Source organism: Poromitra crassiceps (genome assembly GCF_964638095.1).
Source record: "Poromitra crassiceps genome assembly, chromosome: 17".
Taxonomy (NCBI): Eukaryota; Metazoa; Chordata; class Actinopteri; order Beryciformes; family Melamphaidae; genus Poromitra; species Poromitra crassiceps.
The window spans coordinates 34,364,093-34,390,109 of NC_139635.1; the positions used below are offsets into that span (position 1 = coordinate 34,364,093).

The following is a 26,017-nucleotide window of genomic DNA, read 5'->3' on the forward strand; positions in this document are numbered from 1 at the left end:
TCAAATTATATATTTTCTCTGTTTGGAAGCCGAAGACATTCTACAACTTGCAGTTTGGGCCATAGTATATAACAGGCCATGATTTCTGCACACTTCCACTTTGTTTAGGAGGCAATTCGTGTTGAGGCAATTGTGTTGTCGATTTTTTTTGAAATCTAATTACACAACTTTAGCCAACAGAAGCTCACTCAACTGAAAAATAACTTAAACTGAAGCGTGGTAAAGATATGTAGCTAAAATAACAAAAATGAAGGGTTGTGCAGGACAAAGGAAAGTGGGATTTCTCAGAGTGACTAAGACAGCAGGATTTTGCAGTGAGCGACTAGCAGCTCATCACTGGCGAGTTAGTAAGAGGGAGGAAGTGGCATTCCACACAGACCTGGCATTCCTCTGTGCTCCACTGTCCTACAGTACAGCTAAATTAAAGAGCCGTGGGAGGAGGAGGTGGGGTGGGAGCTAGCAGGAGGAGGTGGGGTGGGAGCTAGCCCGGGGAGGAGGAGGTGGGGTGGGAGCTAGCCCGGGGAGGAGGAGGTGGGGTGGGAGCTAGCCCGGGGAGGAGGAGGTGGGGTGGGAGCTAGCCCGGGAGGAGGAGGTGGGGTGGGAGCTAGCCCGGGGAGGAGGAGGTGGGGTGGGAGCTAGCCTGGGGAGGTGGGGTGGGAGCTAGCCCGGGGAGGAGGAGGTGGGGTGGGAGCTAGCCCGGGGAGGTGGGGTGGGAGCTAGCCCGGGGAGGAGGAGGTGGGGTGGGAGCTAGCAGGAGGAGGTGGGGTGGGAGCTAGCCCGGGGAGGAGGAGGTGGGGTGGGAGCTAGCCCGGGAGGTGGGGTGGGAGCTAGCAGGAGGAGGTGGGGTGGGAGCTAGCCCGGGGAGGAGGAGGTGGGGTGGGAGCTAGCCCGGGGAGGAGGAGGTGGGGTGGGAGCTAGCAGGAGGAGGTGGGGTGGGAGCTAGCCCGGGCCCCTTCCTCCCGTCCCGTCGCAAAAATGCTGTAAGTCGAACTGTGCCCGGCAAGAGGCCATTCGTCACCGGTGAGCGCTCAAGCAGGGAGAAGGGTCAGGGTGCCTCCCTGGGCTACCACGCACACCTCGGACCATCCATCTCTCTGTCACCGCTTCCACGCATGGCTATGCCCCGCCCCCCACCCCTCCCCCCCCCCCCCCCCCCGACCCCCACGCGCAGAGGTCCAGACTCACATGCTTACACACAGATACACACAATGTTCACAGCAGCAACACGCAGACAGACATCCATCTCAAGTACATCCACACACACACACATTTCAAATGTACCACCACATCTCCCCTGTCCCTGAACCACAGGTACCCAGTGAGGTCAGGGTGAATGAAATGAACCACAGCTCCACTACAGGATGCTCCGGTCTCCAGGCAACACGGCCCACCTGCGGGCGGCGCCGACCGCTCGCAGTCCCCACAGCACCAGCCACTCGCATCCCTGCTGAGCAGGCGACAAGGTCACTCTCCCAACTACACACTGACAGGAACCGTGTACGCATGCGTTGGCACTGTAGTACAAACAAATACGCCACGATGGGTAGGGCTGTGCGATTTTGCCTAAAACTAAAATTGACGATTTTTTCTCTCAAAACTCGATTTTCGATTTCGATTTCGATTTATTATACTATTATACTTCTCTAAACATTTGTTGCCTGCAGAGCTCTTTTTCCCCCTTTTTTCCATAATTGACAATTTACGCTTTTACTCTGAGGTAGAACAACTCACTTCCTGTTTTAGCTTGCCGCTGCTATGCTTAACTTCCTGGCTGTTGCTTGCTAACTTGACACTGGTGGATTTGCGTGTTCCTCCGTGAGATAATTATATTAGTGTCTAAGCGACCACCCGTGCTCGGAGTTATATCTGTACTAGAATAACACAAAGTCACAACAGGAATGCGTGGACTGCGATAGCAGTTAGGGGGAAATTCAGACACACAGGGACAGGTGAGTCAGCTGAGGCAGCCATGAATACAGCCAATCTATCAGTACTCGGTGGCCTCACGTGTTGTTTTGTTATTATGTGAACTGGCAACGTTTCATCGTCCGGTGATAATGTCTGTGTTCGTGTGCGCGCGTGAGTGTGTTGTGGCAATCGTTATCTTGTAGGCTACAGCCTGCAGTGCAACAAGCTGCTTTTTGGTCGGAGGTGTTGAAATAAGTCCATTGTGCTGCTGTTTTTAGTAGCCAGTATCACAGCCTCTAGAGAGACTTTACACAAGTAGCAGCATGCGTACATGAGAGAGAGCCGCCCCGCGTAACGTACTTACCCTAGTTAAAGTGAAAATTAAATTTAAATTAAAAAAGAAAATAAAAAAAAAAAAAAAAAAACGATTTTACGATTTTCATTTTTTTAACATCGTCCTAACTAATTAATTCGATTACGATTCAAAATCGATTAATCGCACAGCCCTAACGATGGGTACAGGCAGCTGTACATCACTCATATGCCTAATACAGACAGTGTGTGCATGTTAGAAGCCGGGCTGACAATCCCATCAACTCATGAATTGAGATTGTGTGTGTGTGTGAGTGAGAGTGAGGTGTGGGGGGGGGGGGGGGGGGTGTATGCCTTTGTGGTTATGCTTGGGGGGCTTTCAGAGCAAAAGTAGACCGCAAGACAAGGAAGGCTTCCCATATTTTGCACAAAGCCCAGCCTTGGAGCGCTGATGCGGATGGCCGGCTCTTTGAGAAAGATGGCTAACTCCTTACAAAAGAGGAAGACCACTGAACTGCTCAGTGGAGCCGCTGTAATCCCAGTTTCCTGCCAAACAACATACCTTGCGCTGGAATCCTCCCGACACCGATGCGCTACATAAGAAGCCCAGTGTGCATTGTGCAACTCATTTTAGTATCTGAAACTCTGCAAAAATATTTTTTTTTGTTTCAGGCCTCACAAAGGCTGTGGTTACACATCGTCTTTTCAATGCGACTGTAATCATCTGTTGACACTGGGACACATGAACTGACCGGTTTGGACGCTCCTCAAATTGGATTTTGAATCCGACGAGCCAAGCCACAGGTCAGGCATTGCATTGTGATTGGATGCTGGGAAGGGAAGGGAAGGTGTGGGCGGCAATTTAGGCACAATATGGAAATATGGTTACGTCAGCGAAGACACACCCCACGGCCAGACCCAACCTTCCTGCCACAGTGGTTCCCTCACCAGTCCTGCAGGTGGCGACACAACAGGTAAGAAGAGGGATGGGGGGTAAATAAATTAAATATATATATAATAGGGATCCCCCCCTCTTTATTTGTTGTTTTTGCTCCAAGTGAAATGTTTTATGGTCACTCACGATTGAGATTCGCTGGTTAGCTTGGTTCCAGCCTTAAAACTCGTTATATAAGGATTTTTCAAAAATGTCTATGGAGGAAATGAATGGGGAACCCTCTTCCAGGGCAGGAGAGGTCACGTGACTGGCTGCTCAACTCTATACGAGGGATCAGCCGAGCAGCATTTTGGTTAACAAACCGCGTCACTGGAACCCTATGGAGCCCAAGTGGCGCGAGGCTTGAGTGGCTGACTCTAGCCAGTTAACTCTGTTTACATTTTAAAAACTGTGTTAGTTCACACAACTTTAACACAACATGCATATATTATACATCAAACTCTTGAGCTACTTCTGCTCTCACTCAGAATGTCAAAATATAAGCAATGTGATATATAGTATATATACGTATATAGTTTTGGAGATATTAACGTTTGTTTGACACAACTCATACTATTAACTGCCGCGGGTTCCGCATTTCTGGGTGGCAAGTGACGTCACGCTGATCCCTCGTATACTGTGTAAGGAATAAAAAAAAACATCCCAAACCTTCACTACATGTATTGGACAGAATTAAAAACATTCTGAGAAATTGGGAATGGCATTAATCTACTCCCAATGAGTACAGTCTGATGATCTGTTTGACATAACAGTTTGGATGCTAGGAAATTAAGCTATTAAACTTAAACAAACACACACACACACAATACTCAATCCATCAACTGCCATTGTACAGTATCATAGGCTTCAGCAGCTCCATCAATGTTTGTTTTTAGTCATGAGGCCAGTCCGTCACCACCCTTCTCTATTGACTACCAGTCTTTATGAGCACAAAATAAAGAGTAGCTGGTGTGAGGCTGAGACTGCCACAGGCTGACACCAGACTTGAGGTGCTGATGCTCGCAGTGGCACTGACTGACAATAGACTTGTGAATGGGAATGAAATGAACCCAAGTGGAAAACAGATGACATTCTGTGATTTGGATATGTTTTATACCTGTGGTTCTTCTCAGCCATGTGCCATCAACTCTGCAGGGGTTTTCATTTTAACCAATCACTCGCCTAGATCAGCTGATTTCGCTGATTGCGGCTATTTCGATCAGAGAGGAAGGAACCAATCAGTGAAATCAGCTGTAGTGGGTGGAAGGAAAACCTGCGAACTCATGGGCTCCGATACCACGTGGTTGAAAACCACTGTTTTCAACTGATTATTATGGAATTTGATTTTTTTTTATATTGCAAGATAAATGTTTTACAATGTTTTTATTTTGAGTAATCCGTTACAGCCACAGTTTCACGCGGCCATATAACATCACAACGAGTATTTTGATACAAGGATGCTGCTTCCTTCGTTGAAATACCTTTTCTCCTCCAACGTGCATCAATAAGCTATTTACGTTTTGTTTAAGTAACATTATTCTGAAAGTTTTAACCGGAAGTTTTCCAGCTCTTCCCGAAGATGTTGGCTGGAGATATTCTCCCGAATGAGAAGCACGCTTCTTCATAGCGCACGCCCGATAAAACTCATTCAAAACGTTGCACTAGTTTACTGACTACACTGTCGTTTCCCATAACGTTAGTCACAAGAAATGTGGAGAAAGAATCACTTTTTGGGAGACGATCGCATCATGGTGATCACTATTCTGCAACAATGGACATGTATTGGAAATGCCTTCGCTTGTTTCACAACTTGTCTTCTCCAAAGCGCTAATGCCATCCATCCAACCATCGGAGATACTGTCTAAAGGTAGGCTTTAGATGTTAGCTTAGCGTCACCTAATATCACAGTCAGTCCCTCTCCTGACAAAAAATGCTCCAGGTAGCGCTTTTTCCATGCAAAAGTGCAAACGTTATGTGTGAACAGCTCCATACACAGCAAATTACCCCTGCTCAGTCATTACCATAGTAATCACACAGCCCGTGCCCCCTGCGCGAGTACTCGAGCACTCGTTCATAATAGGAGAGTACTTGACTATTTAAATTGCTTAAAATGCCCATCCCTAACATATACACCTTGAATACTGACACTAGTGGTAGAATGATGCAATGACAATGAGGGTTCATCATTCAGCCATAGTATTCACCAAAAACAAACAAATTAGGACAACTACAAAACAATTAGGCTAGTCTATGTGGAGTGATAGTAATAGGACTCCAAAAAGAGACATTTTGAAAACAAAAGAGGTACTGTCTGAGACTCTGGCCTACTGTGAATGGGCAGAACATGTTACTAACACAGCCATAGATAAGAAGTTGACTTAGTTTCCACTGGGACCAACCATGCTAGAAAGGAATGCACTCATGATAACATACTTTGATTGAAGCACCCACTAAACTAAATTGTATATGTTATGGTATGCTGATACTGTCGATAAAACCAAGAATACACTCAGTGTCAACTGTGTCAATGACATCAGACTCTGAACTCTACAGCAAAAATAGTACGGGAAACAGTAACTTACAATGTTGATAATAACAGCCTGACTAATGTGTCCCAGTGCCCAACAGATTGAGATCATTTAATTGCATCCCCTCTTCTCAGCATAGTTTACATTCTTTAACAATCTCATAAATACTTTGGAATGCTTTGTTCTGTGAGATGACAGACACCTTATGGACCAGGGAGATGGCAGTGTTTCTGAGGTGTGTCACAGTCAGTGGGAAATACAACAGGTCTGGCCTAGGTGACTGACTCGTACTACACGTTTTTCAAGTCTTGGCTGAGCTCCAATCACTCAATGGCTTCACCAGTGGTACAGGGAGTGCATGGAAACAACTCTGACACATGATTTCCGTCACCAATACAAGTACGAAACTAAAACAATCTGCCTGTCATGTTGGATGGGAATAACTGACTACACTACACAAACACAGATCTTCGCCACATCATGACTAACGTTAATAAATCGCACATAAATCCTAACATGGACATGAACTTGACACGGCTGCCAGTATTCAATGTGAGACATTCAGTGAGATTGTCAGACAAGTGTTAGGTAGGTAGGTAAACTAGTTAACTCGGTATCATTGCTACAAGCTATCATAACAGGTAAGTGCTAAAAACCAATAGCTGTTGCTAGCTAGGCTGTAGCTGTAGCTTTGAAACTGGCAGAAGTCTTGGTCAACAAATATGACTGAAATTACATCGTTTGACAACTGTACTGCCACACGTTAACGTTACCCAAATAACATTGGGATTTTGCATGCACGCTCCCAACATGTCAGGGTAGTTTCACTTGTCCAAGTTAGCTGCCTTGTCAAGTTTATCGAGCTGGGTAGCAAGCCTGTTAGCGGTTAGCTAGCTAACGTTAGCCAGCTGGTAAGTAAGCTAACGTCCCTTTCCAACTCTAAAACAACCACCAGTTGGCTCATGAATAAGCTCAATAAAACACAGATAGATGCGGTGATTTCTTACCCTTTATAATACGCTTTGACCCGGACTTGGTGGGAGTTCTCGCCGGGGTGGGACATGGTGCTGTCCCGCAACGTCGGCATCATAAGCTCCGCCGCGGTCAGTCCGAGTCACCGAGGAGGATGCCTTCCTTCTGGAACGTTAGCTTTTGCCCAAAAACAGTTTGTTTATATCCCGTCGACAAAACCAAACAACTGTTGAGGCAAGTGGCTATAACATTGAACAAATTGCCCGTTTTTACACAGACAAAATTGACATGTAAAGTACTGAAAAACTTGCGAGGTCCGCCAAACAACTCCCTACTGCAAAGGCCTAACGACGGACGAATCCATTATCGGAATGTCTGGGGGGACGCATAACTTGGATAGATAAGCGATAAACACATCTACTCATTACATACATTACATGGAAGCCACATTAACCAGCATAGTTTGATATAATTTCACATCTCGTAAATATAAGCATATCAGTGCACCTTTGGTTATAATCATCTAAAAAGTGGACTTTGCCAGCATTCCGATTGTACCAAGTCAATAAAGGGGGGGATAGATTTTCATGTGGGGTAAAGTGCTGCCTTCAGGTGCTAACTTCCGAGTTCGGAGATCCAATTAGCCCTAAACCTTTCTTCCATTCAAGTGCTTTGGGGGAAATGAGTCCTGTGACAAAAAAATATATTTTGGTTTTATTGTTTAATTTCAGAAATTAAGGAGCACCGAGCTCATTTGTACTGCAACAACAGAAGAGAGAGGGGGAATGCGAATCAGGCTGTGATGTTGTTGATGTAAGTATAGTAAACTACCACAAATTGTCCTATATACAGTCAATGTGTATAACTCGTAAGTTTATGCACATACATAGGCTACATATAACGAATAAAACTATAAATTTACAGCAATATTCTACTAATTGTTTAGATTGGCCTAGATAGAATAATCAAATTAATCCCGTATCATACTTTGTTAGGTTGTTCATGCAGGTTATAATTCCGATATTACCGACAGCACGTGAAGACAGAACGCATCTCTCCTCTCCTCCAGACTCCCTGGATGGAGCTGTTGAGCGCACAGGCTCTTGACAGGACGAATTTATGATTATATAAATCACATCAATTACCAGCTTGGTGCAGAAAGTAACCTGTTTGTTTTATATGTATTTAAATTTCTATGGGCTTTTATACTCTTATTGTTTCCCTCTCCTTTACTTTTTATGGCAGGCGTTTTTGACAGCAAATCCCAACTGGAATGGAAAAACAACAACAAAACAATTTGTGGTGGCTATTTTTAGGGTTAAGGACTTTTCAGCAGCGCAGACTCAGTCAGTCACTCAATATATGCTATTTTTGTCAGTAAAATACATTAGCCTACAAATCAAGTTAAGATATTTCTTTCTTTCTTTCTTTCTTTCTTTCTTTCTTTCTTTCTTTCTTTCTTACTTTCTAGCCTATTAATAAATCAATATGCTGCAGCTGCAGCCATTATATGTTTGGGACATTTGGGGCTCTTTGGCTGATTGTTAGGAAACGGTTAGGAAACAGGCTAATGAGAAAACGTCTGAAAGGGAAGAACCATTCATTTTATGAATTTGTCGTCTTTATGACCAATCTGGTTTATTTTGATAATTTATTTTCTTTTTTCATTTTCTTTCTTTCCCCTCAAATGCAGATAAGCAAGACTACCTATACTGCTGATATCAAATCAGTTTCCCCCCTGCTCCAATCAAGAACTGATTATAGGCCTCGTTATTTTTAATAGCCTTTTGTTTAACCTCTGGCTAACTGTTCAGTGCATTCAGTGCATAATAGCCTATTTTTATTGATTAATAGCCTGTATCGCGATTGATTCTTTCTGACTGACTGTAAACTGGCCTGGAATATTGTTTTTGGAGACAATATGCCATGGCTATAGCTACAGACAGACAAGAATAATTTAGACCTATAGATAGCTCATGAGACACCCCTTTAATTAAATCCGTAGGCTATATCCCGCTTTTGACATTTAGTCTAGGGAAAATAAGGTTTGACCTTAAACTAATTGCAACAGAATTTATTTTCACATTTTTATGTTTATATTGATGCCCGAAACACTATATTAAAAATCCCAGAAAATCCCATTAGTGGAAGTATGTTAAAATTACATTTTTTCAAAATGGCTGCCATTATTAAAATGTTGGCCATATCTTGACTCCAACTAGACCTAGAATTACACATTTGGTGTCTATTTCCACATTTTTGGGAGCAAGGAATCCACAGAAATGGTTGTTGAGTCTCTAAGTAGAACAGATTTTTATTTTCTCATGTAAGTATGTAGTCGTAATACAACATGTCATTTCTCACAATGTTACCGGTAGCTACAACTTCGTATTTGTTAATCATACACATTTTGGGTGATGCCCATTACCCATGAGCATATTGAAGTGCTTGTCATTGAAAAAAAGTTTGTTGTTTCATATTTCCAATTAGAAATGTGTTACGATAATGAATTTCTTCCCTCACAGTGTCTCTAAAAGTGTCTGGAAATACATAAAAAATGAGCACATCTATCTATCTAAGGGAGCTAGGGCTCTGTCTGTTTGTCTGTCTGTCCCACTGATTACATCAGTGATGTCATAAATCCACTCACTCACACACACACACACACACACACACACACACACACACACACACACACACACACACACACGTCACACACACACACAGACACACACACACACACACACACGAGGCCGCAGAGTGGCCACGCTGCTTATGCGAGCTGCAGGGCCAGCTCGGCGAGCTGCAGGGCCAGCTCGGCGCGTAGCGTGCAAGATGCCTAGTGGATTATAATTTCAATTTGAATGGTGAAATTAGATCCTACATGATATCTTCTTGATATCTTTGAGTTTTGCTATGAGTTGTACCATGTTCATGAGAATCACCCACCTGTGGCATTCTCAATCCTCCCATAGGACATGGATGCAAGGCCAGGGGTCTCTGATTTCCACATGTGGATATTGATGTGTCCAACTGCTGCTATGATGTCACAGCTATCAGAGGTACTGGTTTGGCTCCCTGGTGTAACTCCAGCTATAATGCCCATACCATGGAATGTGTTGTGGCCATCAATGGTTCTGATGTTATGGTCAAGATGATCAGCAATGTACTGAATGAAGTGGCCTTCAACATTACCAGGGAGGTATGTTCCTGAGAAGCAGCTGCACTTGACTCAACTTTTTCACCTCCCGAAATGAGGAACAGAATCGAAGGTTACCAAGTGTTTTCACCAGAAATCTAGATCAAAATTGGTGATGCATTTGTCAGTCCTATCTGTAATGGCGTGATGAGAACCCTTGCCCTTGCTGCCTGCATGGCCTGTCAGATAGATGGCATCTGCACCATGAAGATCTTGGGCAAATTAATCCTGAAGGTCTTCTTCCTCTGTGGTGTTTTATGGCAGTTGGCATCCTTTATGTTGTATTACCGCCTCCTTCTGAATTTATCAATCCACTGATTGGTCCTAAAAGGAAACATAAGTGGGCGGGCGGCGTGTGTGCCACGATTGTGATGTCACGATTGTCATGTATCAGTGATGTCATCAGTGATGTCACTTGAGCAATTGTGATGTCATCAGTGATGTCACTCGAGCAATTGTGATGTCATCAGTGATGTAATAAATCCTTCTGTGGTGTTTTATAGCAGTTGGCATCCTTTATGTTGCATTACCGCCTGGCTGAGGCTTTATAAGTGGTTGGAGTATAAGTAGGGAGAAGAGCACAAGTGGTAGGCTACATCATCTCCCGAGTAAGTGTTTATTGTTTATTTATGTTTGTTTATTTGCACAAAGAAAATGAATAAAAGATAGTACAAGTATCTTAATAAGCTATTATTAAGCTATACCTATTATAGCTAACTAGTAAGTGCTTATTAAGCTAGCCTACTTTGAATGGTAACAGACAATGACTGTCATTGGTAAGTAACAGACAATAAATGGCGGTCAACTTACCCATAACCTTCGGATATGGAGACTACCTGTCCACTCGTCTGCATGTTTGAGCTACAACTTGATGAAACCTCTTCGATATAGGCTATCTATCCTATAATATAATGCTATAGCCTACAAGAAACACTGCCTGTCCAGAGCCAGCAGACTGATGTGAAATCCATGCTGCTCGGCTGTGGAAGGTCCTCCCGCACTGCGAGCGGTGCTGTGTCATTCTTTTTTTTTTTATTGCCTGGTGTTGTTATGCCGTCTGTTTTTATCTCCATTTCAGACAATCCTGACGCATTAGCCTACACGGGACTGTGACAATGTGCCGGGGTACGCTCAGCTCCTGACGGGTCATGTCTCCCAAAACCAGGCAGGTAACGCCGACAAGAGGTGAATGATTGTGCATGCATAAAGGCGATGGACCAGGCTGAAGCCAGGGGAAATGATACCCAGATATAATGCATTGCGCTGATATTTCCTAATGAACAGACAATTTCAGCTATGACTGATTTGATGGTTCGGGGTAGTCGATGGGGGTAATATTCTGCTTTAATTGGAATAGGCGGCGATGCAGCAAAAGACAATCAATAGCTATTCCAAGCTGCTGCTGCGTTTGTAAACGACAAAATGTTTAGCCGCATATGCCACAGATTCGTTTTAGGCTACCTCAAGGCTCTGACATTTCTTTTGATTCAAAATATATTTTGCTCATAGCCTATCTTTAGCAGGGTTTTGTCAGAAAACAGCATTGTAGCATCAGCACCGCTGTCTGTTTTACAGATGTGTGTGGGGTGGGGGTGGGGGGATACAGGAGGCTAGGCTAACCTTTACAAACCAGGGAGTTTTCGGAATTCAAATTAATCATGGGGACGTTAATTGCTCATCATATGCTTCATAACGCTTTATAACAGAATTTTCACGCGTTGCATGCACAAGCCGCCTGTTTTATTTATTGTTGTTATCATCATGTGACATGACATCATGTAGGCCTATAGGCTAATCACACCATTTGTTATTGTTATAATGTTGTGATCTGATCGGTAGTCTATTTGATTCATTATGGTCAGGCGTATGCAATTAAAAGTTGTAATCTAATTGTTGAAACCAGATTGCCTAAGTCGACGCTTACTTGTCTAACTTTAAATTATTAATTTTAATAGGCTGCTTAAAAAAAAAAAGACATGAACTTTTCCAAAAAGTGTTCTTGTTCTTGTTCTTTCAAACCTATCGAAAATGTAGACTGCAAGCACATTCTTTTAGGTTACAAGGCATCGTTTTTTTTTTACAAGACCAGAGAGCTCTAAATTCATAGTCCATAAATGCACCAGTTATGCATTATGCATAATGGTGTCAAATCATGAAATAGCCTTGAATTTGATCGGATTGTGTTTTATTTAACACTTTGAATGTAAAGCCAAGTTGATTTTTTACAGCACAGGTCATAGAAATACCAGCGATTTACAATTTACACCCACATTTCATCATGGACAGATGTTATCCATGTGCAGATATTCCTGCTCAAATGTTAAAGTAGTCCTCCTAGCCTATAGCCTATAACACAAAGAAACATCATTATCACACACAATTGTGTGTTTTGGTTTTGTTTCATATCAGCCTGACACTGAAGGCACCTTATGATTTACCAAACAACTAGCTATTCATCATTCTAAAAGATTCAACTGACTGAAGGCAGCATTGGCTTGAACCTTTGAACATGGACTGCAGCTGAGTGGTGGCTGAGAAAATTACAATTGAATACTAAACATCTCACAAATAAAGTATAGGCTAGATGTGCTATATATATTTTGTACTGCTTTAAGGCCCTTTTTATCTCCACAGTTGTCCTGTGACTGACTGACTGTGTGTGAGCTGGGAGATGGACAGGCAGAGCCCAGGAGAGAAGGAGGCAGACACTAATGGGACTGTTGCCGCCACCACCCCCACCACATCAGCTGTCATCACCATGGCAACGGCCAGCTTCAGTAACCCCACGTGCACCCAGGCGGCCTCTGCGCTGAGCATTGTCCCACCCGACAGACAGGCCGCCCAGGTAATAGACAGACCCCTGTACTGTTTCACCCTTCAGACAGACAGGCAGTCCAGTTAATAGACGGATCCTTGTATTGTTTCACCTGACAGACAGACAGTCCAGGTAATAGACAGACTCGTGTAGACTACTGTTTCAACAGACAGACATGGAGTCTAGGTAATAGACAGATGCCTGTACTGTTTCACTCTATAGACAGACAGGCAGTCCAGATAATGGACAGACCCGTGTACTGTTTCACTCTTCAGACAGACAGACAGTCCAATTAATAGACATACCCTTGTATTGTTTCACCTGACAGACAGGCAGTCCAGGTAATCGACAGACTCCTGTAGCCTACTGTTTCACCAGACAGACAGGCAGTCCAGTTAATAGACAGACTCCCGTACTGGTTCACCTAGACAGACATGCAGTCCAGGTAATAGACAGACAGCAATCCCATAGCACTAATTTTGTGCGACAATGAAAGAGTGCGAGGTGAGAGCGCTACCACTGCACCACTGTGCCCTCAAATAAGCAAGTGGACCAAGCTGGTAGCCTTGTGTCGTAAAGGACTGCAGTTGCATTTTAGCAACAGGCTTGTTGTGTGTGTGTGTGTGTGTGTGTGTGTGTGTGTGTGTGTGTGTGTGTGTGTGTGTGTGTGTGTGTGTGTGTGTGTGTGTGTGTGTGTGTGTGTGTGTGTGTGTGTGTGTGTGTGTGTGTGTGTGTGTGTGTGTGTGTGTGTGTGTGTGTGTGTGTGTGTGTGTGTGTGTGTGTGTGTGTGTGTGTGTGTGTGCGCGTGTGTGATACTATCAGGTGATCCAGCAGGCCATCCACAGGCCTCAGACCATGGCAGCCCAGTACCTGCATCAGATGTACCATGCCCAGCAGCAGCACCTCATCGCCCTGCAGCACAGCCAGCACACACCGCATCTGCAAAGCCTGGCCACCATACAGCAGGTCAGAGTGTGTGTGTGTGTGTGTGTGTGTGTGTGTTTGTTTGTGTGTGTGTGTGTGTGTGTGTGTGTGTTTGTTTGTGTGTGTGTTGTGTGTATAGACATTATCATCATGCATTATATCAATATGGTAAAGCAGTCTCAAAACAATCCAGTCCACATTGGCAGAGATTCAAAATTGTGAATTTGATGATGATTATTACACATGATTATAGTGTATATGAGTGGTCAGTTAGAGGCACAGATACAGATTTACAGATTCCCCCCCCCCCCCCCCCCCCCACACATTTACAGATACAAATCACTCTGCATTAGGGGTGTAATGCTTCACAAAATTCACGGTTCGGTTCAGTTCGATAGGACACGGTCGTGTCACGATTCGGTACATTTTTGATACATCAGAACATTTGAAATGCCAGAGAAATTTCCTCAATTAAATTTTTTTAATTTATTTTAATTATTACTTTCATTTGCATTTACTGCATTTGTGGATATTGTATGAAACAGCACGGTAAAACATTCTCAAATGAATCCACACAAATAAGTGGAGATTTATGAATACATTTCCATTTAAAAATGCTATGTGGATATTCACCTTATGTAGCCCCGCCCACTTGACCCAGTTGTGTTATGACTTCCTGTTCAAAACACCGTCTGTTTTACCTGCTCACTACTAGTACTGTACTGTCACAGGAAGTGTAAACACAATAGGAAGTCACTGGCTGACCCCTGTGTTGGAACATAAGGTGAATACAAGTTACAAATTATGATATATGAATTACAAATGTTGATATACGAGTGGTATTACAGGCACGGATACAGATTTACAGATACAAATCACTCATAATTATTTGTGCATTGTGTTTTACGAGTTACATAACTTGACATTCATTTTGTGAATAGATACGAGTGTTTTTTATGCATAGTACAAGCATCAGTATCATATACAGTAGAGGTAAATGACAGGGTGTGTGTGAGAGACAAAGGTTTTGTTTATCACTGTGCCATTTCAATGTGGCCTCTTCCCAATGCTTTTCAGGCTTCCCTCTTGGGGCGCAGACAGTCACCCTCATTGCCTTCCTCATCCAATGGCAGCTTGCCACAGCCTCCTGGCGTGTCCCAAACCTCAGTAAGTATTCTAGTTATAAATATAAACTGTCTGTCTCTTTTTTCTGCCACTCTTCATTGCTCCCTTCTGAATCCAGATCACCTTACCAGCCTCTCCAGTGACAGCCCAGCTGATTGGCCGAACCCAGGCCACCAGCTCCACTGCTGCAGGGAGTACCATATCTCAGCAAGCCATGTTCCTAGGGAATAGACCAGCCAACTGTAACCAAGCCCAGATGTACCTTCGCACTCAGATGGTACATGCTTTTCAAATATCTCGTACTTATTATTTACAGATGGTACATGCTTTTCAAATATCCCGTACTTATTATTTGCACTTCTGCTGAAAACCGTAGTGCCTGTTTGCCCTTTTGCTATTTGCACTGGATGTGTCGCCTGTCTTTGTTCTCTCTTGATTTTAAACCAACTTGCGTCCTGTCTTCTCCTCTCCTCTGTTAGCTTATTCTAACTCCTGCCGCCACTGTGGCTGCAGTTCAATCAGACCTCCCCGCTGTCACCTCCTGCTCCTCTCTGCCCCCCTCCTCTCAGGTATAGTTTCCATGCACCGCATGATAGTAGATGATAATAGTCCCTGCATGGCATGACTTCAGTATTAAATGCCTCAGAAATGAAAGAAAACATGAAAGATATATGGTGATTAAATCAGTGAGAAATAAAAATGTGACAAAGGATTTTGCTGCATGCCAGCGGAGCCATAAAGCATGAAAAATAATGTCACTCACAACTTGCATTAAAGTTGCTCTGTGTGAAGCCAAGCCTAACGTAGTGCTCTTATATAACCGAGGCATAGCACTTACCTTGTGTAGTGACTCTCGGGGTGTGTCTAGGTCCAGAACCTGGCCGTGCGAGCCCATCTGCCCGGGGCTCTAGCCACAGCTCAGTGCCTCGTCCTGAAGCCCCCCTCCCAGGCCCAGACCCTCGCTTCAGCCACCAGCTTGTCCAAGATGTCCCTCTGTGCCCTCAAGGCCAACCAGCAGACCGACGCCTCAACAGAAACAGGACCTGAGACACAGCCTGCCTCAGGCCCTCAGATGATATCCCCAGGTGAGTACAGTCTTATGCTTTAAAGATTGGACTGTGCAATCTTGTTTTATACACTATAGGAGAGTCCACTAAAAAGTTGGCTTCTGAGACTATAGAGTGCCAAAGTCACGCCCTCTTCCAGGTTAGGCAAACGCACCAAGGGTTTTCCGCCATACATTTTTCCATAGACATTTCATAAAATGCTTGTCAAACCAAGCGATTCAGCTATATTTAAAGTTTGTTATTGTGAGTTGTTGCTCTGCTGGGTGTTTTCTGCTGGCATGTTACAGTTTCTTGCTAGCTACTGATAATCTTCTGGTTAAGCGATGACACATTGTCTAGACCAGCGGTTCCCAACCTTTTCCAACTCAGGGCCCACCTGAAAATCTCAATCAAAACTTTCCGCGGCCCACCTCCAACCCCATAAAAAATATGGAGGCCAAATAATGCGTTTCTCACAGTACTTTTTATTTTCCAGAGTCATTAACACGGCATCTGAAACATTTTGCAGCATTTTCAGTGTTAAGGTCCTTACACATCAAGAGCGATGTGAATATACGGCACAAAATTGCGATGCGAGTTTTGACCCACCTGTCAATCACAGCCACAGATGTGTACACTCCGGAAGCGAATTTCTGAAAAATCGACGTGGTTTGAAAAGATAAACACCGCAATAACGCTCAGCGAAACTTCGCCGTTGGTATGCACAGTTGCGTTGACTGATATAGGTTCGGAAAATATTATTGATGTGCCAATTAATCGCACGAAAAACATACATGAAGTTACTTGGATTAGCAACTGTAATATAATGTAGTTTTTAAATTGTAATCCCTTACACTAGTTCACACACGACATAGTTATTGCCAGTAACTAAGTTACTGCCAAACATTGCCTGTGTGTGTGTGTGTGTGTGTGTGTGTGTGTGTGTGCGTGCGTGCGTGCGTGCTTGCGTGTGTGTGAGCAGAATTTCGGCCGGCCACAGCTATGCCGTTTTACGTGCGATCGGGCTGAAACTTTCAGGGGGTGTAAAGAGCACCCGTGTGGGTGACCTGACAGGGCCGGATTTTTTAATTAGGTGATTGCCCTAATTACCTAATGATGATGTCATCAGTGATGTCATCCATGACAGTGATGTCATAGAGCAGGCGAGTGGTTCTCAAATGGGGGGCTGTGACACTTTGCCAGGGGGTCCGCGAAAAGTTTTCAGGAAAATGAAAATAAAAGCTTTTTTATTTTTGGCAAAAGCTTCATAGTTCAACAAAAATATTTCATGCTTTGAATCTAAAATTGTGGATTACATTCTAATCTAACAAACCTATCAATTTAAAAGTCAAGCACGTTACCGTGGAAACAATTAAGCTTAGCCCAAAATCTCAAATCAGAATGAGGGGGTCCCTGGTATATTTTCTATCTTGTTAGGGGTCCTCGGCTGAAAAACATTTGAGAACCTCTGGTGTATGCGACACGCAGTGGACGAGCTGCAGGGCGGATGAGCTGCAGGGCGGGCAAGGCTGCGAGCCCGCACAGCGAGCGAGCCTAGGAATTGAGCACATGTAGAGCGTGCGATTGCTAGTAACCTTATTATAATTTGTACTAATCCCTTTTATAACCTCATCAGGGAAGCATTTATGACATCACTGATGAAATCACAATTTATGATGTCATGCAACTGTGATGTCATCAGTGATGTCACTCGAGCAATTCTGTGCCGTGGAGGTGGAGCTGGAGCGGAACAGCGAGCGGAATGGGGCCATCTTATTATAGTAGTAAGATAGCTAAATTGCTTGGTTTGACCAAGTAAGATTATATAACGCTAACGCAAACCAATCATCACTCTTCATGCCTAAACCCAACCAATCATCATTCCTCATGTCCAGATATGGGAAAGGTACACACATTCTTTACTTAAGTAGAAGTACAGTTACTTGTCTAAATAAAGACTCTGGTAAAAGTAGAAGTACTGATTCAACTTGTTTAATCAAGTAAAAGTAAACTCTGAAATGTAATCAAGTATAAAAGTAAAAAGTATTTCTCTCGTCTGTTTCTGTGCAAAGCTAACTGAACCTCACATCATATTAAGATAAACAGAATTTCTGGGGTGGGGACTCTGGAGACGATGGACCGAGCACACACGGACACACTACAATTAACGCTCTCCAAGTAGTAGGATTGGCTACAGCCTAAGGTGGTGTATGCTGATGGTACTCGTCCTAGATTTGTTTTAAACGGTCACTAAAGACCTAAATCTAGGAAATGAAAATAAATAAACTGACTCCCTTCAAGCTTCAAATCAGTGATATTCTTTTCAATTTGTCCAATTCAGTTTTTAATTCAAGCACCTTGGGAAAACTGCGAGGTTGCAACAGATCTAATCCCCCCCATGTCTATCTATCTACTCTCCAGTGCAGCCCCAAGCTCTGGTCAAGCAGCAGCTGCCCTGTCCTCCCAGCCAGCGGGGGGCGCACCACCAGTTCATCCTCCAACAGGCCGCAGGAGGAGCTCCCAGCCACCGACAGCTTCAGCCGATTGCCCTAAGATTAGCGCCCCAAGACACCAATTCCAACCCCCTTCCCTTGTCAATCAAAAGACTGGCCACTCCCAATCCTGTCACCACCCACATGCAATCCCGCAACAACCCCTCTCCCCATTTTTCTTCTTGTGTCACCGGCATGTTTGCATCATCCACTCAGACCTCATCTCCAGCTCGGACCCCTCAGCCACAGCCGCCTCCTCTGGTGGCCGCTCCCCAGCGATGGACCTCCTTCCCCCAGGTGCAGAGGCAGCCTCCGCCTCCTCCTCCACCCCTGGTTCTCCCCAGGTTGCCCCAGAACCCCCCAGCCTCCCTCCAGAGGTTGTCCCTGCACTCGGTCCAGGCCCTGGCAGTCCAGTCAGGCCGGCTGCTGCTGACGGAGCGGGAGCTGCCTGTGGCCGAGGCCCTGCTCCAGATGCCCTACCAGCACCTGGCGCCTCCTCAGACGGTGGCCGTCGATCTGAAGGTGCATCCAGTCAGGCGCACCGAAGCTCCGTCGGTGAGTCGTCGACAGGACAGGTGCCACTTTGCCGTGTGGAGATGCGTCGTCCTTACTCATAAAGTCTTGACCGAGGTTTTGTTGGGGTTTGTATTTCAGTCAACGCAAACGTGCAAAGTGAACGGACTGAGGTCAGAGGAGAGGGAAGAAGAATGTCTTCCCAATCCACAGAGAGACTGCATCCCTTCATCTCCCACCCTGTCCCCTCGAGAGAATGGCACAGGTATAAGTAAAACAAGTTAATTAACTTCTTATTTCTCGGGATAGGGGGGTAATTAAAATAGATCGATCGATTGATCGTTCGTTCATTAGTTCGATAGATAGATACTTTATTCATCCCTTTGGTGAAATTCAGGTGTCCAGTAGCTCACACAATCTGTATCAACATATAACTATAGATTACAATCAATACACAATAAAAAACAAAATAACTAATAAAAGCAGAGTCATAGAAATAAAGAAATAAAGTACCATAGTCCTTGAAGGATTATTGCCCAGTCCAGTAGTATTATTGCACAGATGGGTGTTTATCTTGTAAGATGAGAAATAAATAACGTTACAAAACAACAGAATGCAACAGAATACAATACAACAGAGTAGCACTGGAGGAGTAGCATGTGGTATTATCAAGCGCTCTGAAATGAATGTCCTCCCTTGCTAATGCACCCTCCTCACTGGCTCTGTGTTTTTCCTGCCTCTCTTACTACCATCCAGCTGCGATGGGTTTGCCCTGCGTCCCGCCCGCTCGCTCAGTGATCCGGTCAGCCGAAGCGGAGGAGCCGTCCTCCTTCCTGGTCACCAGCAGCACGCCCCCTTCACCTCCTCCTCCTCCTCCTCCCCTCCTGCCTGCCGCGGTAAGAGGCCTCAGCCAGCCCCCCTCAGCCCCCGCCTGCAGCCTCCCAGGGAGCCCCGACAGCCTCCTTAGACCCCACATCCTCACGCACCTCGTAGAGGGCTTCGTCGTCCGAGAGGGCCTGGAGCCGTTGCCGGTATGTCCGCCAGTGGCAGTAGTCTGTCAAGCCACCAGGGGGCCGCAGTCACAGGTGGATGTTTTAGTTCAAAGGAAAAAATCCGTCCTGATAACATGCACTTCTGGGCCTGTTGTCTTGTTTTTGTTCTTATTACTGACCAAACGCCGATGACATTCAACAGTCATACAGGGAGACGTCCATCGTAGAAGAGGCAGAGAGACCACTTTCAGACATGTTGCATTTTGAGGAAAGGATGCTTTTTCTCCCGGCGAAAAGTCCATTGCTCTTACTATTTCGGATTGTGTTGAACATCACAGATTGATGCTGTCTAATATACAGTCTACTACTGTGTGAGATGATCAGAGGGTGGACTTTTCCTAACTCTTCTAAAGCCACCTATTTCTGAAGAAAATGGTGAAAACGACATACCCAAACTAAAATGCTTACTGTGGCTGAACCGCTAGGGCTACAGACAACTGCCTGACCTTTTCTGAAAGGTAAGACGTTGAAGTTTCTGTTCCAAGTGTCAGAATGACCATGTGTTACTGAGCCTGAGTAACACCAGCTCAAACACAGTGGTTGATTCTCGCCTAGAATAAAAAAAACACTTTTAGAGTGTAAACAGTTACCTGTGGTTGTTGTATTTATGGCTAGAAACCCAATGGCATCTGAAACATTGGAGACAGGCCTTACCACATCCCAGCTCAAAGAAGATGAAAAAATACCAAAACATGAGTATTTGGCAGTGGTTTTTGTAGGGAGATACCTAGGCGGATTTCGAAAAAGCCATTTGAAAAAGCCAAATAATCTGAAATGTTGTCTTTGTCTTTGTACAAAGACGGCTATAACGTCCGCTGTGTTGATCTGATCCGAAAAAGGAAGACAGGGTTCGATGCGCAAGATTCAGACGATTAATTTGGTATGTAGCATGAACAGCATTGTTCAGAATTAACCACCTAATTCATCACGTTCATGACAGATGAACAACAACGTAACGCCCGTGTTACGGTGCACTGCAAGACTACCTTGTCATACATTCTCACCAAAGGGACAGGGCAGGCTGGAAAGCAGGCGCGCCAAAGTGACAAAACAGAAATGAATCAATTATTACTACAAATACGCAAATACAGTATGAGCTCCAGGTTGTATTACTGCTATTTGTAACCAATTTGCTGTCATCCCATGACATGTAAACAGCTACCCCCCCCAAATCTCCTCTTTCTGCATTATTATGGAAGGTTTGACTTCTGTGAATACCCCCCACGGTGTAGGTGGGCCCGCCCTTGCTGTTGGCGGACCAGCAGGCCACACTTCCTGACTCCCAGGAGATTCTGACCAATGGGGATGCAGAGCATGAGGACGACCCGCTGGAGGCTGAGCAGTCAGATTCAACAGACTCAGAGATCGAAAATGACGCCCCTACAGCCGACGGTGAGGGACCTGTGTGCAGTGTAGGGAAAGTTACTCAGGAAGGGTAATTAGTTACTCATTACTCCTTTATAGAGTAATACAATTACTTTATTTATTACTGGGCATCAAAAGTAATTAGTTATGTTACTCATTACTTTACTATTACTTTCTCTACCCCCCCCCCCCCCCCTTTCCATGAACAACCTGTTTAGCCAACCTGTTTAGCCAGCTCCTTTTAGAACTGAATCTACTTTATTGGAACAATAATTAACCTTACAGGAGGAGTCAACAATCAGCCAAACTGCATACTTCGAATCGCGTTCTGGCAACGCAGTAATCTCGCATAGCCAGACCTATCTCCACACTTTGTGTGGCAGTGGTGGAGAAAGTAATGCAGTAACATGAAGTTACTTGGATTAGCAACTGTAATATAATGTAGTTTTGGAAATTAACATCCCTTACACTAGTTCACACATATTGCCAGTAACTAAGTTACTGCCAAACATTGCCTGTGTGTGTGTGTGTGTGTGTGTGTGTGTGTGTGTGTGTGTGTGTGTGTGTGTGTGCATGCGTGCGTGCGAGTGAGTGAGTGAGTGAGTGAGTGCGTGCGTGCATCTAACAGTTGGTCCTCTAACATTGCAGAGCCGAGGGAGGGTGTGGCAGATGTGCTGCAGTGTGAGTTCTGTGGGACACGAGGTTACGTTCACACCTTCCTGCGCTCCAAACGCTTCTGCTCCATGACTTGTGTCAGAAGGTAAAACACCCTTTTCTTTCAGTGGAATCTTATCCCGATGATACGGTGATTTTGAGATATTGTGACATACTGTACAATTCTATTTTATTTTAAATCTCGGACAAAATTTGGATTGATTTGATTTGTGTTTATCATCACACCATTCGGTTCAATAGGATGAATATTAATTGTATTAACATGTGATTTTGCATATGTGAGCCATATCATGATTCGTGATTGATATCACTGATATTTAAAAAAAATCTGTATTATCGTGATATTGATATCGCCCAGTAGGTCTGATTACGAAAAGCTACTGGTTCAAATTCCTCACACTGGCTGGGAAAATCTGAGAAACACTCAACCGTTCCTTCAACAACTGAAAGGTATCCTTGAGCAAAGCACGTAAACTCCCAGTTGCTCCAGCAGAGCAGCTGTGGCTGTCAGCTCTCAGGTGTGAAACTGGCTAACTTTCCGAGTGTGAAGCAAGGTGTTGCTGAAAAAAGAGCAAACCCTCCAAGACAATAAACCAAAGTGCCATCTGTGTCGGCGGTGGAGGAACACGTCATCCCACATCTGGAACCCATTGAGCTCTATTTGTGTCAGAGAAACGTCTAAAAGTCTATAATGAATCCCATCTCTCTGGCCCTGCAAGCAGGCATCAAAGACAGGAGAGCTTTGAGTCCAGATGCAGACCATCAGAGAAGACCCATCCAATGGCAAATGCCTGTCTAACCGTCCTCACTCACTGTTCAGAGGAAGATCTGATCTCAAAGGGCTTGTGGGCTTTATGGCATTTATTCACTGGATTATGCTGCCTCAGTTTACAGTGTCGTGCCGTCACTGTACAAATTGGATAGTCTGGGGCGGAGGAAATGTACAAATCCACTCCCCACCCTTTCCAGTCCCGATGAAAATTCCCAAATTCTACTTGTACCACTAGGAGGCATTGGTGTGTATAATTGCTTACTGTGCACTCAGAAAATATCATACAAGAAAAGGTATTACAGATAGTATAAATCACGTTATACTTACTTGCAGTGTTGGGCAGTAAAGTAATGTAATGCATTACTGTCATCGTATTACTTACCCCAATAAGTAATGTAAGGGATTACAATTTCCAAAACAGTAATTATATTACAGTTACTAATCCAAGTTAACTTCAAGTTAGCGCTAAAATGAAGTGAGGAGATGGGTCTGGCTATGCGAGACTACTCCCTTGCCAGAACGTGATGAGTTCTGTTGTTGTTTTTTGCCCTGGGTAGGCAAATATGAAACAATTAAAAGTTAAAAGTATGCAGTTTGTCTGATTGTTGACTCCTCCTGTAAGATTAATTATTGTTACAATAAAGTGAATTCAGTTCAAAAAGTTGCTGGGGAAACAGGTTGTACGCAACTTTTTCAAAAGGAGGTAGCGAAAGTGATATAAAACTGTAATGAGTAACATAACTCATTACTTTTGATAGAGAGTCAGGATTCTCTATTAAAAGATAGAGATAGGGAGAGTTGTAGAGAGTCGGGATTCGTGGGGCGGGTTAGGGGAGTGACTAGGAGGATGTGGGTGGTGGGCGTGAACAGTAAGGGGGTGGGGCTAGGGATAGGATGGTTGTAGAGAGCCGGGGTTCGAGGGGTGGGTAGGGGGAGTGGCTAGGGGCATGTGGGTGGTGGGGGGGGCATGGTGAGCAAAGGGGTGGGGCTAGGGGAAAGGGGCTGTAGTTAGGGATAGGAAGGTGCTGGAGGCATACGGTTATTTCTAGTTCTAACTTTTACCTCGGTTTATGACTCCCCTAATTTGCTACTTCCTTGAGCCAGGGTGTAACCCGCTACATCTATATATTTATAGAATCTGTGGTCGTAACCTATGAGGGAGTCATACACCAAAGTAAAAGTTAAAACAATCATTTATAAACTAAACTAAGGGAAAATAACAGACAATAGATAATAGACAACACAAACTACATTAAACAAAAGAACAGGTGCATCTGTGAGGAGCGAGAGAGACTGAATGGCTTGAAGGTCTTCTTAAGCCCAAAGAGTAGACCAGGCCCCAGGTGCACCCAATCAGCCTGGCTCCTGCAAGACAGGGCCAGGAGAGGGTTTGGATGTTTTATTACAGAAGGTGTATGAAACCCATGACCAAAATAGTCAATACATTCTGCTATTATGTTACTTATGGTTGGAATTCGAGTGAAAATAAATGATCCCCCTTTTTTGCTGGGGACCCCCTGGAATCCCCTCAAGGACCCCTGGGGGTTCCCAGACCCCACTTTGAGAACCACCCTTCCCCCCCCCCCCCCTCTCTCTCTCTCTTTCTCTCTCTCTGTTCAGGTTCAGTGTGAGTTGCACCAAGCGCAGCACCATGTTGAGAGCCGGTCGCTGGGGTCACAGGCCGATGGGCCGGAGGGGCCGACCCCCCGGCCGGGTCAACGGAGCCTCCAGAGAGCTTGTCCTCAGACAGGTCAGACGGCAGCACAGACGGCAGCACAGACAGCAGCACAGACAGCAGACAGTATGGGAGGATGCAGAAGTGCTGATGGGGTCATTGGACTTCTTAAGACAGGGAACAGCCACATTTGATAGAAACCGAGCCGAGTTGACGTGAGAAGACACGTCAACTTCCAAAATTGTATAAAAAAGCAATGTACTACAAAAAATACAGGATCAATGTGTCTCCGAATTTGTACTCATATCTACAGAGGGCTGTGTTACACACACACACGCCATGTTGTTATTTCACCCCTACTTTAGTCCAGAATGGAGATGTCCCACTAAATTGATTGTAAACTACACCCAAACCCTCATTGCAAAGGACAAGCAGGGTTTTGATCAATATAGGTTTTTGAAAGCCAATACTGACCCCATTCATTTTGATGGACTGAAGTAGCTGATCGTCAATGTTTTGTACAAATATTCACTATATCATTAAATTTGACCATTTTCATGTCCAAGAAATAGAAGAATTCAGTGTTTTGGCCATATTGTATTCTTATCAGGGTGCAAAAGCCTCTCAAACACTACTTAGTCCTTCATTTGATGCTAAAACTCTCAATTGAGACTAGTCAAATATGTTTAGGGTTAACAATTAAATTAGTACAGAAATTATGGAAATAAAATAAAATTACATTGCAGATTTCAAGGAGGAACCTCCATCATATGGGTGACTGGCCAATATCGGATATTCAGCAAAAGGTCAATCGGTCTAACCCGGATCACGATAGATGTTTTGAGACGGTTGCCATTGTGCTCCACAGGCCCACAGGTCATTTGTCTCTGAGGAGGCCCAGCGAGGCTCACTGAGGGTGGGGGACGAGGAGGAGGAAGAGGAGCCTCTGCTCCCCATGACCACCAGGCTGCGGCAGCGAGAGAGGGAGCGAGTGCAGGAGCGAGAGAGGGAACAAGAGACACTCAGCAGCTCTGACAGAGAGGACCTCTGCTGTCCATCCCAGTGGAACGTGGAGCAAGTCTTCTCCTACATCAACTCCCTGCCAGGTACCAGCATGAGAGCCAGCCGCGCGGGTTTCACTCCCACACCTGCCACTGAAAAGCACACAAGTCAGCAAATATGCATCCGCGTGGGAAATTAAGTCTGGCTCGAGGCAAACATGCCGCTGAAAGGTCAGAAAAGATCCGTGATAGGTCAGGAGATGTGTAAAGAGATTGAATGTGTGAAAATGTTTTCCTTAGGGGCCAAGCAGATTTGGAAGAGAAATACAGCTTAGTAGTGGTATTTATCAACTGAAACAGGATTTTCACAAGTGCTATGAGATTATTTTAGTCTCTCCTGTGTGCTCTCTTGGCAGGAATGTTTCAGTGCAGCCTCTCTCCTGCTCTCTCCCCAGGTGGTCCGGACATCGCCGAGGAGTTTCGCTCCCAGGAAATAGACGGACAGGCTCTGCTGCTGCTCACAGAGGACCACCTGGTCAGCACCATGAACCTTAAACTGGGCCCGGCCCTCAAACTCTGCGCCCACATCAACTCTCTGAAGGAGTCATAGACAATCCAGCGTTCCCCCAGACTTTTGCTTGGATGAAGGCAAGGACCGAGCAAGAGTTGGCTGGACTGAAGTTATTAGTACACACACATGGGCGTGGGC

The 26,017-nt window shown here is 44.7% G+C and overlaps 2 protein-coding genes across 4 annotated transcripts in view; one reads left to right on the top strand and one right to left on the bottom strand.

Annotated features, from left to right (window-relative positions):
* prkci (protein kinase C, iota) overlaps window positions 1–6,981 on the bottom strand; it is a 33,277-nt gene extending 26,296 nt beyond the window's left edge. The window contains exon 1 of the mRNA XM_083653399.1: window positions 6,690–6,981. Coding sequence (XP_083509525.1) covers window positions 6,690–6,772 — 83 coding nt within the window. The 5' untranslated portion in view covers window positions 6,773–6,981. The remainder of the gene's footprint in view (window positions 1–6,689) is intronic.
* Window positions 6,982–9,668: 2,687 nt separating this feature from the next.
* LOC310791816 (polyhomeotic homolog 3) lies at window positions 9,669–26,017 on the top strand. 3 transcript variants are annotated; one of them, XM_083653491.1, is made up of 16 exons: window positions 9,669–9,716; window positions 10,932–11,018; window positions 12,488–12,698; window positions 13,491–13,634; window positions 14,670–14,759; window positions 14,836–14,994; window positions 15,197–15,286; window positions 15,586–15,802; window positions 18,185–18,810; window positions 18,910–19,033; window positions 19,525–19,799; window positions 21,053–21,212; window positions 21,834–21,945; window positions 24,253–24,382; window positions 25,176–25,413; window positions 25,764–26,017. In XM_083653491.1, exons 3-16 carry the CDS (start codon window positions 12,525–12,527, stop codon window positions 25,916–25,918), a joined length of 2,694 nt encoding a protein of 897 aa, XP_083509617.1. In that variant the 5' UTR covers window positions 9,669–9,716; window positions 10,932–11,018; window positions 12,488–12,524; the 3' UTR covers window positions 25,919–26,017. The 3 variants fall into 3 exon arrangements, with proteins under 3 accessions (XP_083509617.1, XP_083509619.1, XP_083509618.1); XM_083653493.1 differs by having other exon boundaries at window positions 19,525–19,664; XM_083653492.1 differs by lacking the exon at window positions 9,669–9,716 and having other exon boundaries at window positions 10,957–11,022.